Below are 19,731 nucleotides of genomic sequence, written 5' to 3'. Positions count from 1 at the left end.
CAGCTCGGCTGGCGGCGCACCTGCCCGGGAGCACTGCTCTCCCCAGAAGGACTTGGAAGGCAGCTGGCGATTCTCCTCCTCCCTGGTCCCTCTCTCCATCTCCTGGTTCTGTGGCAACACGAAAACCAGATGTGGTTTGCTGTGGGTGGTGGGCTCTGCAGTCAGACAGCAGAAAAGTGAGGGCAAATTTGGAGTGGAATGTCTTAATCTTTGGATTTGGGCTTCTTAGTTGCTTTCAAATTCTTCTATTCTAAGCTATTTACATTATGCTGGTGTGTTTATTTCAGACTGATCGTAGGTAAAAAGAAGTGTTGCTTGAAGAGAGGCTCTTGGAGGAACACGGTTATTTTAGCACAGCCTTTCCCCTCGCAGGGAGAAATGGCTCCAAGTCCTGGTGCAAATACTCCCGCTGTGCATGGAAACGTGTTGGGTATTTGCTCACCTAATTTGCACTCAGTTCCCGTTGCTTTTGTGTGTGCAGAATCATGGCCCAAACTACCTAACGTGTTGTATATTCCCGTGAACTTAGAACCTAAAATTAGTTTATAAACTTCAGAAGATCTCAAAGGGAAGCAGAGTTATTTGCAGTTTGCAGCTGCATTTCAGGAATCCAAAGCAGGTATCCCCAGCCACTGGAGAGGAGGAAAGCACGGGAGTAAATCTCCCAGGACCAGGCTGTTTTGGAGGGTTGTCCCTGGTTCGCAGGCTGGTCCCTGACTCCTTTCAGCTTCTCAGGTGACAAGGGCAACTCTGACCATGTGAAGTGCTGGTTGTTCTGGTGCATCATATGTATGTCCTTTGGCCAGAGATGTCTGAATTTGGATTAGTCCTTCACCTGGGCTTCCTCCAAACTCGGTGGCGATCTCTGATGTTTGCGTGTATCAGGCTGTCTGAGCATTGGTCTGTGGATACCACGGAGACTGATGCTCCAGTATCTCCATCCTGCTGTAAGTCTGAGCCTCTCTGAGCCATCGCACAAAACTGCACACAGACCAGTCGTTCTTCCAGGCAGCGTTTCAGTGTGGGCCCCCACTCCCATCTTGTCCCTTGAGGGCAGGACAGTTAGCTGGCTCCCTCTCCACCAGCTCAGGGCTGGAGTTCCATGTGCACCATAAGCTGGTGGATGCCAGTCCTGCTGGAAAAAGCAAATGCATGTCCCATCTCTGGGCATCCACCCCCCTGCCCTGCACTGGCAGGAGCATCTGTAACCTGCTCTGCTTCTCGGGGACAGGAGGGATGGTGTGAGTGGCTAGCTGGGGGACAGGCAGCTGCAGTGCCAGCCAAGCTGGGCACGGCGTCACGGTCAAGTGCAGGGCTCAGAGAGCAGCCATGAGGCCGGTGGGTCTGGGGGAGCCCCGTGTCATGGCGAGGAGGAATAGGGGAGCTGTGGGGTCTGGCACACAGCAGCCATGCCTTATGAAGGGTGTTTTCTGCTGCAGTTGAGCCAGAAGCAGAGGACCGCTACCGCAGCTCCATCCGAGGGGCCTCCTTGTGCCGGCGAAGCCTTCGAACCCCCCGCCCCGAGGAAGGGGGGGCAGCAGGTGGGTGACTGGGGGCTGTGTGGGGGTCCCCTCTGCAGTGGGAAGGGAGCTGGGTCCTGGTGGTTGTGCCTGTAGTGTACTTCTGCTCTGCCCCAAGCCAAAATCCAGAGCTATTCCTAAGCGTGCACAGCGGGAAAAGATGGAGGTCAGCACAGAGGCTTTGATTGGAAATCCCATGTTTTCAGAAACAGCTGAAATAGCAGTTCTGCAAGAGGCCGCTTGGGCTGAGGCTGAACGTTGTTTCCAATCCCTTCCATTGCTCAGATGTGAACTGATCCTGCTGGTCTGAGCCCTCCCTTCTGGGGTGCACAGTTTCTGGGGTGAACTTTCTTGGACATCATCAAATTCACAGGGAAGACAGCATTTGTGAAATCCATGTGAGGAAGATCATGGTTAAGTGCCATCGTGAGACTCTTGATGAACTTCATTCATGGTACAAACCCTCACTCCCTTCAGAGAGAAGCCCCATATCTTCCCATTCCTTTGAAAATCCCATCCTCCTGGTATTGCTGCAGGGCCTTCCACAGCGCCCAGGTCTCTGACCCGCTCGCCCACATGCACCCCAGGTGGCTGGTTGTGTTTTCAGTCCTTCGGGTCTTTGCCTTCCTATCCCAGATGGGGGGACAAGGCATCCTGCCTGTTCCCCATCACTCCTAGCTGATTGTGAAGGGCACTCGACCTCTGCTTATGGCTTCTGACCGCGACCTCCCCACCACGAGCTCCCCACTGCATCCAGCCAGGCTCCACCAGCCGCCGGCTGCACGCCTTCCTCCCAGCGCCTCACCAGGAGCACAGTGCTCCTCAGCTATCTGGGAGGGCTGCTGCTGGAGCAGCCAACTCCATGACATTTCCCCAGGGAACATCCTCTTAACCTGCCTCTGAGGAGCGTTTCTGGTTGTGATTACAGCACAGAGAGTGGCTGACAGCTGTGTGTGCTGGAGGGAGGCTGCTCGCCCGGCAGATGCTTGCCAGCTGTGGGAAGCAGCCTTGTCCTCAGCTGCCCTGGGGAAAGAGCAGCCAGCGACCTGTTGTGCTGCCCTTACCGCTGCACAGGCTCTGCGGTGCATCCTGCCATGGGTGCTCCTACTGCACCTCCCTGCACAAACTATTTATTTATGAAAAGCAGATGACATTCCTCAGTCCTGGAGAGGGAAGTGATGTGGGGTGGGGGGCTTCACCTCCTGTTCCCGATGAAAGCCCCACTCCGGAGCCCTTTCTCATAACAGCCAGCTGTGTCTGTCCTGGGCTGCTCTTGGTCCCTGTAAAATGCTGGGCGCTGAGCACACGGCTCTGGGCTGGTGCTGGGGTGAGCAGAGCTGCTCTGCTGGGCTCTCCAAAGCTCTGCCTGCCCGCCCCAGTACTCATCCCAGCCCTGACTAGGTGGAAGTACTGTGAGTCCATTTGACCTGCCGTCCAGCAGTTTGGGAAAGGCAGGGATTGCAGACCGCTTCCCCCCGGCAGCCCTTCGCACACCCTTGGAGATGAATCAGGGCTCTGGACGTGCCTCTGAGAGCTTATGCTGCTGCAGCCGTTAACCTCTGAACAGAAGTCTCCATGGATGTAACTGGAAAAATGGAGTTTCCTTTGGAGCTGGTCTAATCAACGTTGCTGCAAGTGAGCTCCCTTGTGCCTTCGCAGGGGTCCAGACCTCTCTCCCTCCCTCCTCATGTCCCCTGCAGAGCCCTGTCTCAGGGGATGCTGCTGGGGCGGCTGGCACTGCCCAGATATCTGCGACCAAAAGGACCAGATTTTGGAAACTGTGACCTTGACTGCCATGTGCAGTGACCCTGACTGTCCTGGTGCCCAGCACCTACCAGGGAGGCTGAAGGGAAAGAAACGAAGAAAAAAGAAACACCCATGGCACTGCAGCGTCTCGGTATCTGGAGGCTTCTCGACGTAGTGCAGACTCCAGCGTGTGCCCTGGGTCATGTCCCTTCCCCTGAACTGCTGTGATGGAATCTTGCTCGGCACTGTCCCACCGCATGCAGCAAGAGTGAGGAGCACTCTAACCACGCGCTGCCCTGGCACTGAGAATTTGCAGGCAGCTTCCAGATCTACCAGTTGGGTAGACTGAGAGACAAATAATATCTTCATTTTGTAGAGAAACTGAACATGGTGGGGTAAAGGGCAAGGCACAGGAGGAGTTTTCTCGGCTGTGCTTGTTTTCCAGCAGGCATCATGCTTTGGTGCTGGGTGACTCCTGCTGCTGCCTGGGGAAGCCCGCAGCGGGACGTTCCCTGTTGCACAGGCAGCCTATGCATGGGGCCATCGCCTGCCCTGCTCTGGTCCCTCGGGACCCCCAGCCCCAGGTGCTCCCGGTGCTTCACTGCATGCCCAGGCAGGGAGGGCGGCTCTGGGTCCCAGCAGGACACAGGGGGGACCTTGATGGGTCGGGACCGTCGGGAGCCCTGGGGCCACAGGCGGAAGGGGGGGCTTCTGACTGGTTTGTCTCTTCCTTCCCTGCCAGGCCAGAGTGACACCGTGGAGGTCCCGGTTCGTCTGATCCCTGGAGAGCGACAGGCTGGCGATGGCACATCCCTCCCAGAGACACCCAACCCCAAAATGGTGCGGCCTCTTGGGAATGGGGGGATGTGCTGGGAAGCGCTTTGCCAATGTGTGCGGGACCGTGTTTGCGGGGAGCGATGAGAGTTAGACTGCTTTCATGTTAACGTGGGAAAGCAGGAAAAAAAGGAATGGGGGAAGGATGTGTCAGCATGGAAATACCTGCTGGTGGGGGACAACGTCCCTACCTCAGAGCTGGTCTCGGAGATCACTTCCCTGAGCAGTTAGTCAGCTTTGATAAGGCTGTTGTCTGTCAGCATCTTCCTGCAGCCTTGCGAGCGGGAGGCTCTTGGGGAGCTTCAGCAAAGGCAGAATGGGCTTGGGTTGGGGTGAAGCACTCCTTCAGGGGGTAAGAGACTGGGGCCTGGTGGGTCTGTGGTGGCTGTCCTGGCTCCAGGACATCGCAGGTCTCTGGGGGCTCCCCAAGCCCCCTCTCGATTCAGGCATCGACAGCAGCTCTTGGCCCTTTTTTTCAGATGTCGGCTGTCTATGCAGAATTAGAAAACCGCCTGATCGGCAGCTTTGCTGGCAAGATGGGTAACGCTGCCCTGCACAGAGCATCGCCTCCTGCCCCAGAGCTGGCACACGCTGCAGGTAACGTCCGGCTGCCCCCCACATGTGAGAGGGGGTCTTGGTGGGGGTTTTGGTGGGGGCCAGGCAGGTGGAGGAGAAGACATTTTTCTCTTGACGTCATTTTATAACAAAGCAGTGACGGTGCCACATGTGGGCCCAGCGATGGCTCCTGCAAAACTGCATCTGCAGGAGGGCAATGGAGTGCATGGGAGGGCAAGTCCCGCAGGACCCCAGCGCACTGCTGTGCAGCACAGGGCACTGCCGGGGGGATCCCTCCTCCCGCAGGCTGCACAGTTATGTCACATTCAGTGCGGTGCTGAGGCTCATCGCAGCCCAGGGGTGGGGGGCTGTGGGGAGTGCTGGGGCAGGACCCCCTCGGCAGCATTGTGTCCCGCAGGTGCTCGCAAGTCGGGGATCTCGTGGCCGAGTGATGCTCTGGCCTCCCAGCAGTGCTACTACCGCCTGCACAGCAGCGTGGCCTCCCCGAGCAGCACCGAGTCCAACCCCTATGTCAGCCTTGACAGCAGCCCAGCCCCGTCCCCCAAGCACCGGGACTACTCGCTCAGCCCTCTGTCGCGACGGAAGAAGCTCTTCACCTTCTCCAGGCCCCCGCGCAGCCGCGACACTGACCGATTCCTGGATGCCCTCAGTGAGCAGCTGGGACACCGGGTCACCATTGTGGATGATTTCCTCACCCCTGAGAATGACTACGAGGAGGTGAGCGTGGCGCAGGGTGGCAGGGTGCACGGTCTGCCCTGGCCGTGGAGCCATCCCTCGTGCAGCCTGCCCCGTGCCGGGATGGGTGCGGGGACTCTGGGGACACGTCCCGGGGCTCTGCGGGTGGTGGAGGGGGCGAAGGCTGCACAGCCTGGGGGCAGGACACCCCCGAGGGCTGGGGGATGGAGGATGAGGTGCCACCTTCAGCCTCTCTTCTCACCCTCACCCAGATGAGTTTCCACGATGACCAGGGCAGCTACGTCACCAACGACGTCAGCAGCAGCGAGTACATCAGCAGCAGTGATGAGGGCAGCTCCCTGACCTACTCCACGCTCTCGGACCACATCCCCCCTCCGCCGCTCAGCCCCCCTCCTCCACCGCCCCCCCTGCAGTTCCACGACCCCAAGACCATCCCCACCAAGGCAGAGGCCATGAAGGCCAGCACGTCACCTGTCCCCAAATCCCTTGTCAGCCACCTGCACCCCATCCCGCCGCCACCACCCCCACCACCGCCCCCCCCAGTGCCCTGCGCACCCCCCCTGCACCGGGGGCTGCTGCACCGCAGGAGTGAGTCCAACCACATGAGCGTCAAGAGGCTGCGGTGGGAGCAGGTGGAGAACTCGGAAGGGACCATCTGGGGGCAGGTACGGCCCAGGGGCGGGGGGCGAGGGGCCGAGCTGCGTGCTGGGGAGCGGTTGCTAGTACCGAGGCTGGGGACATTGGTGGGAGCATCCGTGGGCACTGCCCTCCTCCCTGCCCAGAGCACTGGGGAGTGTCCCCTCCCCACAGCATGATGTCCCAACCTCTCCTTGGGCCACGCATTCAATACCTTGGTCAAGGGAATGAACTCTGAAGATAAGATACCATGTTACAGAAAGTCTCATATTTCCTTTCATCCTTTTAATTATTTGGACTAAAACTGCCGGCATGAGCAGAAGCTCTGGAAAGCACCTGAAATGCTGGTTTTTGACTCCAGCATCCTAGGGATGAAAATATCCATCCCCCTAGGACCTGCTTCCCTGCTCTCCGGGCGCTGGTCAGTGAGGAGCTGCCTTCAGATGTGTTCTGCAGCTGTGGGAGGTTTTATCCATGGGAAACCATGAGGATGGTTGAAAGCAGAGCGATGGGGAGAGCACTGAGGTGGGGGGGCACCAGAAGGGGAAAGCAGAGGCGAGGAGTGAGACCAGATGTGATAATCCTTTGGCGTCATGGGCCTGAAGTGATGTAGAACTCTGGAGGTGGATGAGTCCCTGTGGGGAGAAGCTGGCCTCCCTGGAATTTAATTTCCAGCCTCTGTGTCTCATGATGGTGGATGCTGTCAGACGTGCCGTATTCTTCATGCTCTGAGCAGCTAGAGTGGAGCTGTGGGATCATCTGCCAGTCCCACAGGAACCCACCTTGTAGCACGCACTTGAAACCCTGCGGGTCCCCCTCCCCAGCACTCCGGAGAACAAGGTGCTTCTTCCCAGTGATTTCTTTTTGTATGCCAAAAATTCCCGAATTTTCTGGAATTCCCACTTTGTCCTTCAGTGAAGCAGTTGTGCCCAAGTAGCACGTGAAGAGCAGTAGTGCTCCGTAGGGTTCCAGCCGTGTTAGAAGCTAAATGAGCCCGCGGGGCAGTGCCACCGCTGCAGGGTGCGAGGAAGGGCTGATGGGGCTTCACCTCCGTGTTTCTTCCTTCCTTCTGCAATGAGAATGGGTCCTACAAGGTGGGCTCAGTGACTTGTGTAGGAGCTGCTCCACAGAGGTGAATGATTCACCAGGCTCTGGTTTCTGCACAGGGTTTATGATGGCTGAGTCTCCAGTTACAGGGCAGTGCCATCAGCCTGTCCTGGTTTCTTCTGGGGACACAGAGCGTGGGGCAGAGGGGAGGTGGCTTGGCACAGGCGGGCAGTGTCGGGCTGTCCCCTATGCCAGTATGCTTCTCCCAGATCACAAGTGACAGGACAAGAAGGAATGGCCTCAAGCGGTGCCAGGAGAGGTTGAGATGGGATATTAGGAAAAATTTCTTCCCCGAAAGGGTTGTGCAGCCCTGGAACAGGCTGCCCAGGGAGGTGGTGGAGTCACTGTCCCTGGGAACATTTGAAAAACATGTAGATGTGGTGCTTAGGGACATGGGTTAGCGGTGGCCTTGGCAGTGCAGGGTCAACCACTGGACTTGATGATCTTTAAAGGTCTTTTCCAACCTGATCTTAAAGGTCTTTTCCAACCTAAGCAATTCTATGATTCAATGATTCTGACTCTTCCTCCTCCTGCAGCTCGGAGAAGACTCAGATTATGACAAGCTGAGTGATATGGTCAAATACCTTGACCTGGAGCTCCACTTTGGGACGCAGAAGCCTACAAGTAAGTGCCTGAGCCCCAGAATAGGTCCTGGTACTGACCAGAGACTGGGGCGCTGGGAGGAACTGGGGCTCAGTGGGCAGCAAGGCAATGCCTGGTCCTAGCATCACCTGTGGCACAGAATTTGTTCATGCTCAGGATTTTGTGGCTGGTGGCACAGCAGATCATTAAGATGGAGATTGTTTCACTGTCTCCCTTAATTTTCTTCGCTGCCATTGTTTTCTGTCCCCATTTCAGTCCATCGGGGCAGTGAAACTCAGCTGGAAGGTTTCGCTCCCCGTCGCATCCAGTGCTGCTTCCCGGCTCTCATAGCACTGCCTGGCCATGCCATGCCTTGGGAGCACCGCTGTGCCAGCACCGCTCTCCAGTGCCACCAGGGACCTGGTTTGCAATCACAGCAGAAGCTCAAACCTGCAGCACACGTGCTGACGATCTGTGCGCAACCTCTGCTTGTTACGGGTCCGTGCGGTACAGTCAGCTGGGCCACTGGCATGCACGAACACCACACGGTGCAGCGGGGCACTAACAGCTGCAAATTAGGAAGCAAATTGCAGCTCTGTTGCTTTGAGAACTCAGCCCTGAAAAAGCCGTGAAAACATTTCTCTGTCCATAGAGAGCATGACAAGCAACATTTTTATTTTTACACATATGACAGTTCCCCCCAAGACCTATGTATGGGGTTCGTAGCCACCTGCCTGCGCAGCCTGCCCTGTCACTCCTGAACTGGGGTCTCCTGCAGACCCACTGGGGTTTCTGGGTGCTGCAAACCCAAAGAGCCGGTCCAGGCTCGGGGTGGCCGAGCAGCGGTGGCCAGGGTGGCTGCCCCACGCAGCAGGAGGCACTGGGGGCACAGGGTCAGCTCCTGTCCCCCACAGCCTGCCTGACAGTGGCGTGGGGCAGCGCAGCTGCCTCATGTACACTGGAAAAAGCAAAACGCCAGTGGGATGGCTGAACTTTCCTGCAAGGGACACGGTGCACGATGGCAGCATGGGCAGAGCTAAGCTGGAGCAGGCAGATACAGATGGAAGTGGGATAAAATGGGATTCCCCTCAGGGGCTATCTTTTTGGGGATGTTTCTGGGCAGTCTGGGATTTTCTGTGTGTTTCACCTCTCGTTTTACCTTTTTCAGCTCCAACTGAGTCCTCCATTGAGGAGATCTTTGAATCGCAGAATTCAAGGATTCCCGGAGCCATTGCTGTGTGCAAAGCATCAGTTCTCCTCTCTTTCATTCATGGTTTCACTGTTTTCAGGACAGTTTTTTTCCTGCTGGAGCCGGCTGAGCCTGTCCTTACCCATGATTAAATCTTTCAGTTTCTCTTCCAGAGCCAACTCTCATGCCTGAAAACTTTAAAAAGAAAGACGTGGTTGAAATTTTATCCCACAAAAAGGCCTACAACACATGTAAGTAAACATCACAGTGAACGTACCCCCAAAAACGGGCCCCGAGATGGGACCGGGGATGTAGAGAACTGGAAAGGTAACAGCAAGGAGGCTACATGAGCACGATCTCCTGGGCGCAGCCCAGCACAGCTCTGCTGCTCTCGGCTGTTCCTGCAGCCCAGAGCCCCTCCAGGCTGGGCTTAGCCCTGGGCAGGGGGCACACAAGGCTTCACCAGAAGGGATGGAGATGGGATGTGGCTCTCCGCCTGGGGAGGGAGAGGGGCAGAGCTTGCATGGCCGTGGGGCAGCGAGGGTGTGTGGGGGGCTGCCTGCCAAGGTGAGGTCAGTGCTGCTTCCCCAGGGCTTGTTTCTGGTAGGAAGGAGGGTGGGAGGGCTTGTTGGGACCCTGCAGGACCCTGGTCTCCTGTCCACGGGGATGTGGGAGAGGAGGAGGCGCTGGGGGTGGTTTCCAGTGCAGCCCAGCCTGATGCGTTCGTGATGTACATGCTCATGATGCAACACCCTGGCAGGGGCTGCAGGACCAGAGTGACTCCTTGGGGTCCTCATGCAGCCTCTGCAGGGCCTTGGGGGGCAGAAAGCCCTTCCTCTCCCCCCCAGGGCTAACCCTGTGCCGTCATGGGCACATGGAGAAGTCCACACCACTCTTACACCGTGGAGAGATTGAGCTTTGCCTGCTGGGCAGTCTGTCCCTGGCACAGCCAGCCCTGCTGGGGTCTGGTCCTCCTGCCCACCCAAGTGATGTGCCTCCCTTCCCCACAGCCATCCTGATAGCCCACCTCAAGCTTTCGCACATCGAGCTGCGCCAGATTCTCATGACGATGGAGACAGACCGTCTGGAGCCTTCCCACATCAAGCAGCTCTTGCTGTACGCCCCGGATGGGGAGGAAGTCCAGCGCTTCCAGAGCTACAAGGAGAACCCCGGCAAACTGAGCGAGCCCGACCAGTTTGTGCTGCAGGTACCTGTGGGCAGGGGTGCGCTCCCGCAGCGAGGGGGTCTGCGATGGCCCTGGGATGTCCCACTGTGAGCTGGAGGGGAGGAGGACATGGAGCAGAGAGGAAGCAGTCGGCAGGATGCTGGTCTGCTCATGCATGCAGTGGGCTGGGAGGAGCTGGTGGCACTGGTCGCAGGGACCGCCAGGGAGTGATGCTCGGGCTGATGCCTGAGGTGTCTGGCGCTCCCACAGCGGCTGGTTTACAGCTGAAGCATACCACTGATGTTTAGCCCGCAGTCAGGGTGACTGCCCAGCTCTGACTTACTTTCTGTTGACGAAGTCACTCGTGGGTATTGGCACGGAGCACCCCCGTCCTGTGGCAGCAAACTGGCCATGCTCTGTGAGCTACAGCAGCTGTCCCAGCTGCTCCACGGTGTCGCCTGCACCAGCCAAGTGTACACCGCTTTCATCTAGAGAGATTTGCCAGGAAAAACATCGTATAGGAGGGGTTATGGCTAATGGCAATAGTAGCAGTTTTCTCCTTCTTTTGTTCTCAGATGTTGTCAGTACCAGAGTACAAGATCCGTCTGCGCAGCCTACATTTTAAGACCACTCTGCAGGAGAAGACAGAGGAGATCAAAGCTAGCTACGAGTGCATCTGCAAGGCCTCCCTAGAGCTGAAAAGCAGCAAGAAGCTGGCTAAGATCTTGGAGGTCAGAACAGTCCTTCCTTCTGGTAACAGCCACCGGGGGCCCCCAGCGTCCACAGAAGAGCCCGCAGGCAGCCAGGCAGCTGGCAGGCAGCTTGCAGGCAGCCAGAGCACAGCTCCAGCCCCACGGCTGTGCCCTGGGCCCCTCCAGGTCCACCAGCCTCCATCCTCTGGCAGCTCCCACTTATATTGGCTGGTGGGGATGCTGGCCTCAGGAGGATGCAGGAGGGTGGATGGCAGGTGGCCACTCACCCACCCGCAGCACGTGGCAGGGCTGCAGGAGCCAGAACCACGCCAGGCAGTAGCACAGCAAGAGCCCACTGAGGTTGTCCTGTGGCTGCAGTGGGGCTGAAGGATGTGAGGTTTGTCCAAGCAGTCACTCTGTGTGTGTCCATGCTGCAGGCCATGGGCTTGTGCCAGCCCTGCTGCAGTGCAGGCAGGGGTCTGCACACTGCTTGTCCCTCTGAGGAGGTGCTTTTGGGGTCCTGGGGACAGGCTGTGCCTAGCAGAGAGGCACTGCACTTGCAGGAGAGAAGGAATTATGCTGCAGCTGCTCCTTGACCCTACAAGATGAAGCTGCTGCAAATTAATGTTAATTAATTCTGGTTTGTGTTTAAAAAAAGCAGGTGAGATAAATGAGGTTGCAATGTGATAAAAGGCATTTCCAGATGAGAGATGAGCCTCCTTAGTGGCTCCAAGCCAGTAACCCCCCAACACCTCATTAAGTTCTTGGGGGGCCGTGGCTGGTTGCACATTAGCAGGTGGTGAACAGAAATTTAGAGAGTCCCAGTCTCAAATCCAGATGGTCCTGAGGCCCCCACTCCTTGCCAGGCACCCAGGAGGGATGTCAGGACTTGGGTGAGCCCAGGCTGGGGTCCTGCTGTGCCTCCAAGGCTGCAGAGCCACAGCACAAGGAGTCAGGGCATTCTGGAGGGGAAAGCTGGCTCTGCTGGCTCACTACTTTCCCTTTAAGCTATCCCCTTAAAGATCTGCAGATAATAGCTACAAAAGGCTTTGGGAAGAGGAGAGCTTAGGTGCTTGCCCGTCAGCAGAAGAATCCTTGTCCTGCAGGCAGGAGATCCCCCTCCAGACTTAGCCCTGGTCCTGCAAAGAAAAACAACCAAGAAATAAAAAGACAAAACCAAATTGTGCACACCTAAAGCCTGAGCCTGTAACACAAGAGAAAATCCACTCTTAAACATTAACAAAGCTTGGACGCCTGCATCGTCGGTCTGGAAGTGGCGAGGGAGCCAAGCTGGTGGGAGCCGTGCTCCTGGCTAGCCCCTGGCCGTGGGCTCCCTGCGGCTCTCCGGGCAGTGTTGGACCTTCTGGACAGCTGCAGGAGAGGGAAGGGGACCCCTGGGCACCAGCCACGCAAACCGCATGGGAAAGCATCCAAAGGAGATCTCTTCTAAGGGCTTGGGAAGTTTGGGTCTGCAGATGGCAAAGGAGGTGTGTTTTCTAGCCCCTGCTGGAGATGCAGGAAAGGTGGTGGATGAGGACCAGTTCCTGTAGCTGAAACATGGGCTTTGCTGGTGAGGGTCGGTGGAGGCTTCATACAGGAGCAGCGTGGAGAAGAAAACAGCCTGTGCCTCTGGACACATGGCCCTGGCCCTTGGCTGTGCCCTTCTGATGGGTTTATTAGCTGCCCTCCTCCTCCCAGTGTGCTGTGGCTGCCCTGTGTGGGTGACAGGGTGAACTGTGCACAGAACCAGCAGAAATTCTGCCTTTAACATGTGTTCACCTGCCTAATCTAGCCCACTGAATGATCGGGTAAGGTTTTAGTAACGATGTTCTGTGAGGACATGTACGGAACCCCTTAGCAGAAGCGACACAGAAAAGGGTGCTTTCCCACCGTCTTGTAGGCAGAGGGGGGCTTTTTACCTCTGCTCCTACCACATCGTTGGTGGGTCGCTGTGACCCAAACGCGGGGACAAAGAAAGATGAGAGATGGGCCGACAGAAGTGCTGGAGGTCACCGGCCAGTCACTCACTGGGGTTTCTCTTTGCAGTTTGTACTGGCGATGGGAAACTATCTGAACAATGGGCAGCCCAAGACCAGCAAAACAACAGGCTTTAAAATCAACTTCCTGACCGAGGTAAGGTGAAACATCCTTGTTGCTGTGCAGGAGGCGCCAGTGCTGGGAGCTCCCAGTGCCCTGTCCTTGCACAAGGCTCCTGGGTGCAGTGGCTCGCCGAGAGGGCTGGATTGATGCACAGGGGTGGCTTCAGAGAGGCCTTAACGGTGGGCTGGTGCTTCACCGTGCTGGGGCCCAAGACCTGTGCTCAGGTGCACGGCTGGCCAGAGCCCACGGCATTCTGGCTGTGGGTGAGAGAAACCAAGTTCTTTATCCCCCATGGGTTGCTGTGGGACTCCTGAGGGGTGGAGGACGGAGTGACAGCCCTGCCCTGCAGAAGGGAGGCATTGCTTAGCATCTCGACACCACTAATCTGGGTGTAACGTGCTTGTAAACATTAAATGTCCTATTTAAACATTAATCCACATAGCGTGGCTGGCAGTCGCCACGCACGTGAACACCAGGTGAGCGGAGCCACGCAGAGGAGCCCCTGTGCATTTGGTGACCGACACACCAACTGCTTGGCAAAACCCATTCTCCTCTGCATAGGAATCTCCTTACTTGTTTTGCTTTGCCACAGCTGAACACAACCAAGACTGTTGATGGGAAATCCACCTTCCTGCACATTCTTGCCAAATCACTCAGCCAACATTTCCCAGAGCTCCTGGGCTTTGCCAAGGATCTTCCTACAGTGCCGCTCGCTGCCAAAGGTAAAGGAGCAAAAGCATCTGCAAGCTCTGTGTCTCCTTGCACTGTCTCTTGGTTTTGTATGGGTCTGGAATCGGTCATGAGCTGCACAGCGCTTGCGTGAGCAGGATGACAGCCGAAACAAGTGAGGAATGGTCCTGAGTGGGAGGACGGGGTTAGGAAGGGACGAGCTTAGTGATGGGGGAGGTCCCATCCATCCCATGCTGCTGCACGTGGGAGTGCCTAGACAAGGCTCTCTCCCCTGACCTGAACCTTCCTTCTGACTTGAAAAAGTTGTTCCCAAGTTCAGAGGTGTCATGTAAGTGCGAGTGTGGCACAGAAGAGGGAAGTGCCAGGAGCTGGTGTGCTCCCCCCAGCCCCTGCCTCCTTCCACCCCCGGTGTGCAGCCTCCCCGGCGTGCCTGCCAGCATTATTGCTGCTCTCAGTCGCGTGTGGCACACAATGTACAGCACCCTTCATCTTGTGAGTTCACAGTCCAGTTGCAGGTATGTCACACTGCCTGGGGATCGTACAGCTTCGCTGGCTGTGATAAAGAAAGGTCACGTAGATGCTGGGGTTATCACCCATCCGCTTGTGTTGGTGGTGTCACAGCAGGCTGGCTGCCTGCAGGCAGGCTGTGTTTGCCTTGCACACCGTCCCGTTGTTTGTGAGTAATTCCCTTGGGAATTAGTGCTACAGTGGGTAAATAAACAAGAAAATTCAGGCCTGGAGATGTAAATTTCTACTTGAAGGTCTGTACCTGTAGCTTTCCTAGCTGGATTTTGTATCTGGCTTGTTAAACAACACTTTTGTCATTGAAGGCTACCCGGACTCTGGCCACTTTATTCCCAGTTGCAGACCATGTGTCATCCAGGGCTGTCCAGCATCACTCTCGTACAGGCCACGGGGTGACATGGCCGCAGCACGTGACCCAAGCCCTCCTGCCATGCTGCCATTCACCTTCTCCCTTGCCTGCAGAAGAGCTAAGGCTCGGCCGCCCAAGGCAGCAGGGAGCCTGAACTTCTCGTCACTCCTGACTGCTGGTGCTGTGATGAGATACCACGGAGGGCAGCCGGGCTATCACCCCTTGTCCTACCGTCCTGTACACTCCCTCTGTCCCCCTCCTGAGTCAAGTACCTGTGTATCCGTCACTGCCCTCGTGCCGCTGAGTCCTGTGCGGTCCTTGCATTGACATGTTCCAGTCTCCTTTGGAGGTTCTTGGCACCTCTTGGCCAGAGCATCAGCAATGGCTGCTGGCACCCTGCTGGAGCCCAGCAGAAGGTCCGATTGCCCACCATGCCCTGGGCAATGCGGACAGGTTGTGCAGAGCCATGTAGACAGACAGTCTGACCCACGCTGGCCGATGGCCCACGCTCGTTGCCCTTGCTTTGCCGCAGGAAGCCAGCCAGACCTGTCTCCTAACACTGTTGACTCTTCTCACATAGTGAATCAGAGAACGCTGACGGCTGACCTAAAGGACCTGCACACCACTGTCAGCGACATACAGATGGCCTGTCACAGCATGCCAGCTACCGCAGAGGATAGATTTGCAATTGTGATGACTGTATCCTTCTGTAAAAGGACCATTTTGTTGTCTTTGTGCCTCCTTGGCAAGCACCGTGGCTGTGTGTGGCTGGTAAGGAAGCACCGTCCCAGCACTTGGTGAGAGCGTGGTGGAAACCCGCACCCTCCGCTCCCTCCTGTCTGGTGTGGGAAACACCTTTTGTGGTGCCCATGGGCTCACACACCTCTGCATGGCAGAAGCCCGGTGCCACCAGGCCAGGAGGCTGGCCGGGGCGTCCTCCCTGCCAGGTGGGAGCGGTTGGTGACAGCTGGGTGTGCCAGCACGTTCCTTCACACGTGGGCTCTGCCTGCATTTGCAGCAGGTCCTTGCTTAGGCCTGAGGCAGAACCCGGCCATTTGGTGAGCAGAAGTGATTCCGATCCAGACCAGAGCCGCGGTACGGCTGTTGTTCCTTAAGCCGTTTCCCACAGTCCTTCCTGGAGAGCGCCCAGCCTGCCATGCGATCCCTGGACGATCTTCAGCACAAGGCCATGGAAGAATTCGGCAAAGTGTTGTCCTTCTTTGGGGAAGACTTGAAAATGACAACTTCCGAAGCTTTCTTCGGCATTTTTGCGGAATTCATGAGTAAGTTTGAGGTGAGTTGCACTTTTCAAAGCCAGCCAGCAAAGGGGTTTGCTGTGAGGTGTCGGTGCAGCGTTCTGCTTGCACATGAGCTGTGGGAACAAGGAGCTTTCTGTGAGCGCGGGTACCTGAGCCGCTGCAAAGTGTGGTTTTTCTCCCGTACAAGTTGGCGTGCTGGCGCAGGAGGCTGAGCTAAGGGTTGGTGGCCCAAGACCAGCCCCATGCAGAGCACAGCAGGTGTCACAGTCCAACGTTCTGGGGTAACGAAGGCAGGGACAGAGCCCCACAGAGCAGATGCACGGACAGACTTGCGCAGTGCGAAGCCAGGGGAGAATTAAGCCCGTAGTGGCCAGTACCACCGAAACATCCTCCCTGTCCACACCAGCTGCCCTTGCCTGATGCTCAGCTCCTGCCCTTTGCTCTCTCCCTGCAGCGGGCGCTCAGTGATGTGCAGGTGGGCGAGAGCCAGCGCAGCCCCAGGATGACCTCCCCCCTTGCCTGGTGACAGGCCTGCAGCAATGTGAGGTGCAACAATTTATTGCCAACAAAGTGCGATTTTCTCCTGTTGAGTTTGGTTGTAAATATGCTGCTGTCACCTGCTACCACCAAGCAGAACCACGGACCGAGGGGTCAGGGAAGTCTGGACACTGACAAGGCACCACAGGTGATAGTGGATGGATGCGAGGGTGAGGCACGGGGACGCGAACGTAAACACCACGCGGGTCTGGACAGCAGCTTATTAGCACCCTCCATTTCCAGCGTGTCACTGAGGCAAGGATTTCAGACACATCTGGGTAAAACCCCCCTCTCTCACGTTTCCAGAACACGTATAACTGGCACCAGCAGCTGCTGGAGACCTTCTCCACATCCCCATGGCCAGTTCCCGAGCGTGGCTGCGCAAGGGGGCTGCCCTGGCAGGACACAGCTTTCCGCAGGCAGGCACAGCTCATCCCCACCAGCCTCGGGGCCAGGGTTAAAGCCCAGCCACAGCCTCCCTGGGGAGCCAGAGCAGGTCAGGCAGGGAAGGGAGTGAGGGGGGACAAGGAAGAGGGATGCCACCAGCACCTGCTCCCCCAGGACCCTGAGGAGCAATGCTGCTGAGCCCCTCTCCAGTCCCTCTCCAAGCCCTTCTGCCCTTGAGCAGGGCACCGCAGGACTGGAGCTCCACCTTAACAGACAGTAACAGTGGAGCGGAGATGGCTGGAGGTGGCCCAGGGGCTTTAATCCCCTGCCATTGCTGGCCAGTGGTGATGGAAAGCAATATGACCTTGCAGAACCCATTTGGCATAACTGTGTGGTCCCAAATACGGATCCGGTCTGGTTCTACCCAGCTGTCCTGGAGAGCAAGGAAAGCCTGGAGTCCTTCCTGGCAGTCAGCTTTGCTTCAAGGTGTGGTGAGGACTGACAGGTCTTGAAATCTTCCCGAGAGTTTAACATCATCAACACTAGGCTTGTTTGAACTCACCAGGAGACCTAAATCCCTGAGCATTTTGGTGCTTGGAAAGTCCAGAACCCCCTGGTAGCCTCAAAATGAGGGGGAGTCCCCTGCAGCCCTGAGCACCACCTCCAAGGCACAGCAGGGACCAGCGAGACACAACCCCCCTGCCCTGGAGTCCTGAGAGTCCCTTTACTGTTTGACCAGTCGCTCATGCTGAATATACCCAGGGAACTCCAGAAGTGTGCACGTCCATCTTTCACCAATGTCTGATTGTTGCTTAGGTGACTGAATTCCCTCTGAGACGTCCCCTGGGATGAAGGGCTAGCAGCATCCCGTGGGCAGTGCATGTGCCTCTGGGCGACACGGTGCCCCGAGAGAGCTTTACGGCAGCAAACCTACAGTGCGTTAATCTTGTGAGGCATTACTCTGTGCAAAATGCATCTGTTGCCTTTCAAACCCAATGCCCTGGCCCGTGGAAGCGCTCCAGCAAGCCGTAGCGTAGGTACCCTTCCTCCCGTATGTTGCCAGAGCAAGAGCTCGTACTGCAGCCTCTGCTCAAGTACAGAATCACCAACTGGTGCATTATTTCTGGGAGACCTTATGACCATCAAATACTTGGGGTTTGGTATTTTTTTAAACCCTGCTGTAGGAAGTGAAGTATATTTTCACAAGTGTTCTCAGATTATACAGCTTTAAGTGCCAGGTAGTTTCTTGCACGGTTCCCAGAGGTCCAGCCCAGCCTGTCTCTGCCCCAGCGGCACCGACAGGGCAACGCTCGCTCGGCTCCGCTTTCCTGTTTGGATGTTGCACACTGCATTCCGTGAATATTTTTTTTTTCTTTCTTTTCTAAAGACATATTCAATATTTAAACTACTGGAGTTTTTTTTGAAACTGTCATTACAAACGTGAAAATGCTGTACATAGATTTTGCTACATGTTGTAACTTTCCAAAATAGTTAGGAACTCCAATCCCTTTGGTATTTTTATGTGAATATTTTCAAAGAACCAGGACTTCTGACATATGATTATATTATTTGATAATGGGACTATGTATATTCGCAATTCAGTCTCTACCCAATGCCTATGTGCTATTCCTAAAATAAAGCTACTGCCTTCTGCCTCCTGACTGCAGGTACCTCTGCGTTCTGTCAACAATTGCTCTGTACGGCTGCTGCAGGTGAAGGTATGAGGAGTTCTGCATCCTGCATCTCTCTGGCTGCACTTCTTAACATTGGCCCCTTCCGCATACAGGAGAGAGATGCAGGATCTGACCTCGCTGAGTTTGGGCTGGTTCAGGGTAAATAACAGCCTAACTGTGAAAAGACCTGCTTGCGTGCCATCGTGCAGGCTAGTGTGATGAATATGAGCAGCAAATTCTTAAAATAGTATGGATTTTTTCTGCAGCCTTCAGAAGAAAACATTTTGTGAGCGTGTGAGCCAGTGAATTGTTTCCCTCTGAAAAGGAATTCTTGGCTGAGGTTGAGTTTATGTCCCCAGAGCAATTTATCTCCCTTTACACTAACAGCAGATAGATAGGGACCAGCTTCATATCAGATTTCCTGGTTGTAGTTTAGCTTGTTTACAGCAGCCTGCTCAATCACTGGGTCCTCCCTGCAGGCCACGGCGCCAGCAACTGTGAAACGGCTCTGAACAGTTAATAAAAACGTTGCAGGTAGAAGTCCCTTGCTGGGCACATGCGTTTAAAGCACTCAAACCGCTCCTGATGTTTCCCTCGCCCTCCTGGCTGATCAAGCCTGGCTTTCCTGCAGCCTCGGGGATCCCAAGCTGCCCAGCACGGCTGTCAAACCTCCTGCTGCAAGGTCCAACGCAGGCCGGACTGCACCTGTAAACCTCCCGAGAAACGATGTCCCAGAGCCTCCTTCGCAGTCTGTTCCGTACGCCAGCCGCCATCGGTCACTGCACACACTTTCTTTGCTCTTTCCTGATAACTGCAAAGACGAGATAACTTTTCCCCCTGAATCAGTGCACTTGGCTGGGCACTCTCCTTCCAGCCTTGCACGGCCCAGCCTTAACAGAATGCCTGCGTCAGCCTTGATCATGGGATCGTCTTCCCAGGAAAGTGTCCTTGGAAAGGAAATAATAATTCAGGCAGCAGCCCGGGGTCAGCGCGGGGAACAGTGGCCGTGGCGTGGCTGCTGCTCCATGGGGTGCCACTTCATCCTCTGACAGAGGCAGGGAAACGGTGACCCTGAAAATCCCAGGTTACATTCCAAACCTCAGATTATCTAAGGATTTTCAGTCTTTCCTGCAAGAAATGGGGGAAAAAAGACCTCAAAGAGGAAATGAGCAGCTTTAGTAAAGCCACGGTGAAGCCATGACCCCAGCTCCAGCTGATGGGCTGGCTGGGGTGAAGCAGTGCCAGGCTGGCGTCTCCGAGCCAAAGTGGCACCACCTATGAACCCTCCCGCTGAGTATTTGGCAATGAAGTGTCACGATCTGTAATTATTTTCCAGGTGCCATGAAAGATGACAAACAGAGGTCTCAGCTTCAGACTGGAAGGGCTGGAAGTCAGGGAGAAGTGGCCCAGACTGGGAGCTTGCACAAGGCACGTGGATGCTGAATTTGAAGGCCTTTTGGATCCTCCT

The 19,731-nt window shown here is 56.1% G+C and overlaps 1 protein-coding gene across 6 annotated transcripts in view; it reads left to right on the top strand.

Annotated features, from left to right (window-relative positions):
- The window catches only part of LOC119147397 (Grid2 interacting protein), a 46,775-nt gene extending 27,539 nt beyond the window's left edge, over nt 1-19,236 (top strand). For 2 of the 6 annotated variants that reach the window (XM_037386347.1, XM_037386345.1), the window contains exons 10-23: nt 1,440-1,541; nt 4,009-4,106; nt 4,580-4,697; nt 5,074-5,393; nt 5,624-6,037; nt 7,652-7,739; nt 9,048-9,137; nt 9,897-10,093; nt 10,627-10,782; nt 12,790-12,876; nt 13,436-13,565; nt 14,988-15,106; nt 15,537-15,701; nt 16,121-19,236. In XM_037386347.1, the coding sequence (XP_037242244.1) occupies nt 1,440-1,541; nt 4,009-4,106; nt 4,580-4,697; nt 5,074-5,393; nt 5,624-6,037; nt 7,652-7,739; nt 9,048-9,137; nt 9,897-10,093; nt 10,627-10,782; nt 12,790-12,876; nt 13,436-13,565; nt 14,988-15,106; nt 15,537-15,701; nt 16,121-16,192 (2,156 nt within the window). In that variant the 3' untranslated portion in view covers nt 16,193-19,236. The remainder of the gene's footprint in view (nt 1-1,439; nt 1,542-4,008; nt 4,107-4,579; nt 4,698-5,073; nt 5,394-5,623; nt 6,038-7,651; nt 7,740-9,047; nt 9,138-9,896; nt 10,094-10,626; nt 10,783-12,789; nt 12,877-13,435; nt 13,566-14,987; nt 15,107-15,536; nt 15,702-16,120) is intronic. The other 4 variants (XM_037386346.1, XM_037386348.1, XM_037386349.1 and 1 more) reach the window with 4 other exon arrangements.
- The last annotated feature ends 495 nt before the right edge of the window (nt 19,237-19,731 follow it).

Source organism: Falco rusticolus, chromosome 4, assembly GCF_015220075.1.
Source record: "Falco rusticolus isolate bFalRus1 chromosome 4, bFalRus1.pri, whole genome shotgun sequence".
Classification (NCBI taxonomy): Eukaryota; Metazoa; Chordata; class Aves; order Falconiformes; family Falconidae; genus Falco; species Falco rusticolus.
This window is presented reverse-complemented; position numbering and strand designations above follow the sequence as displayed.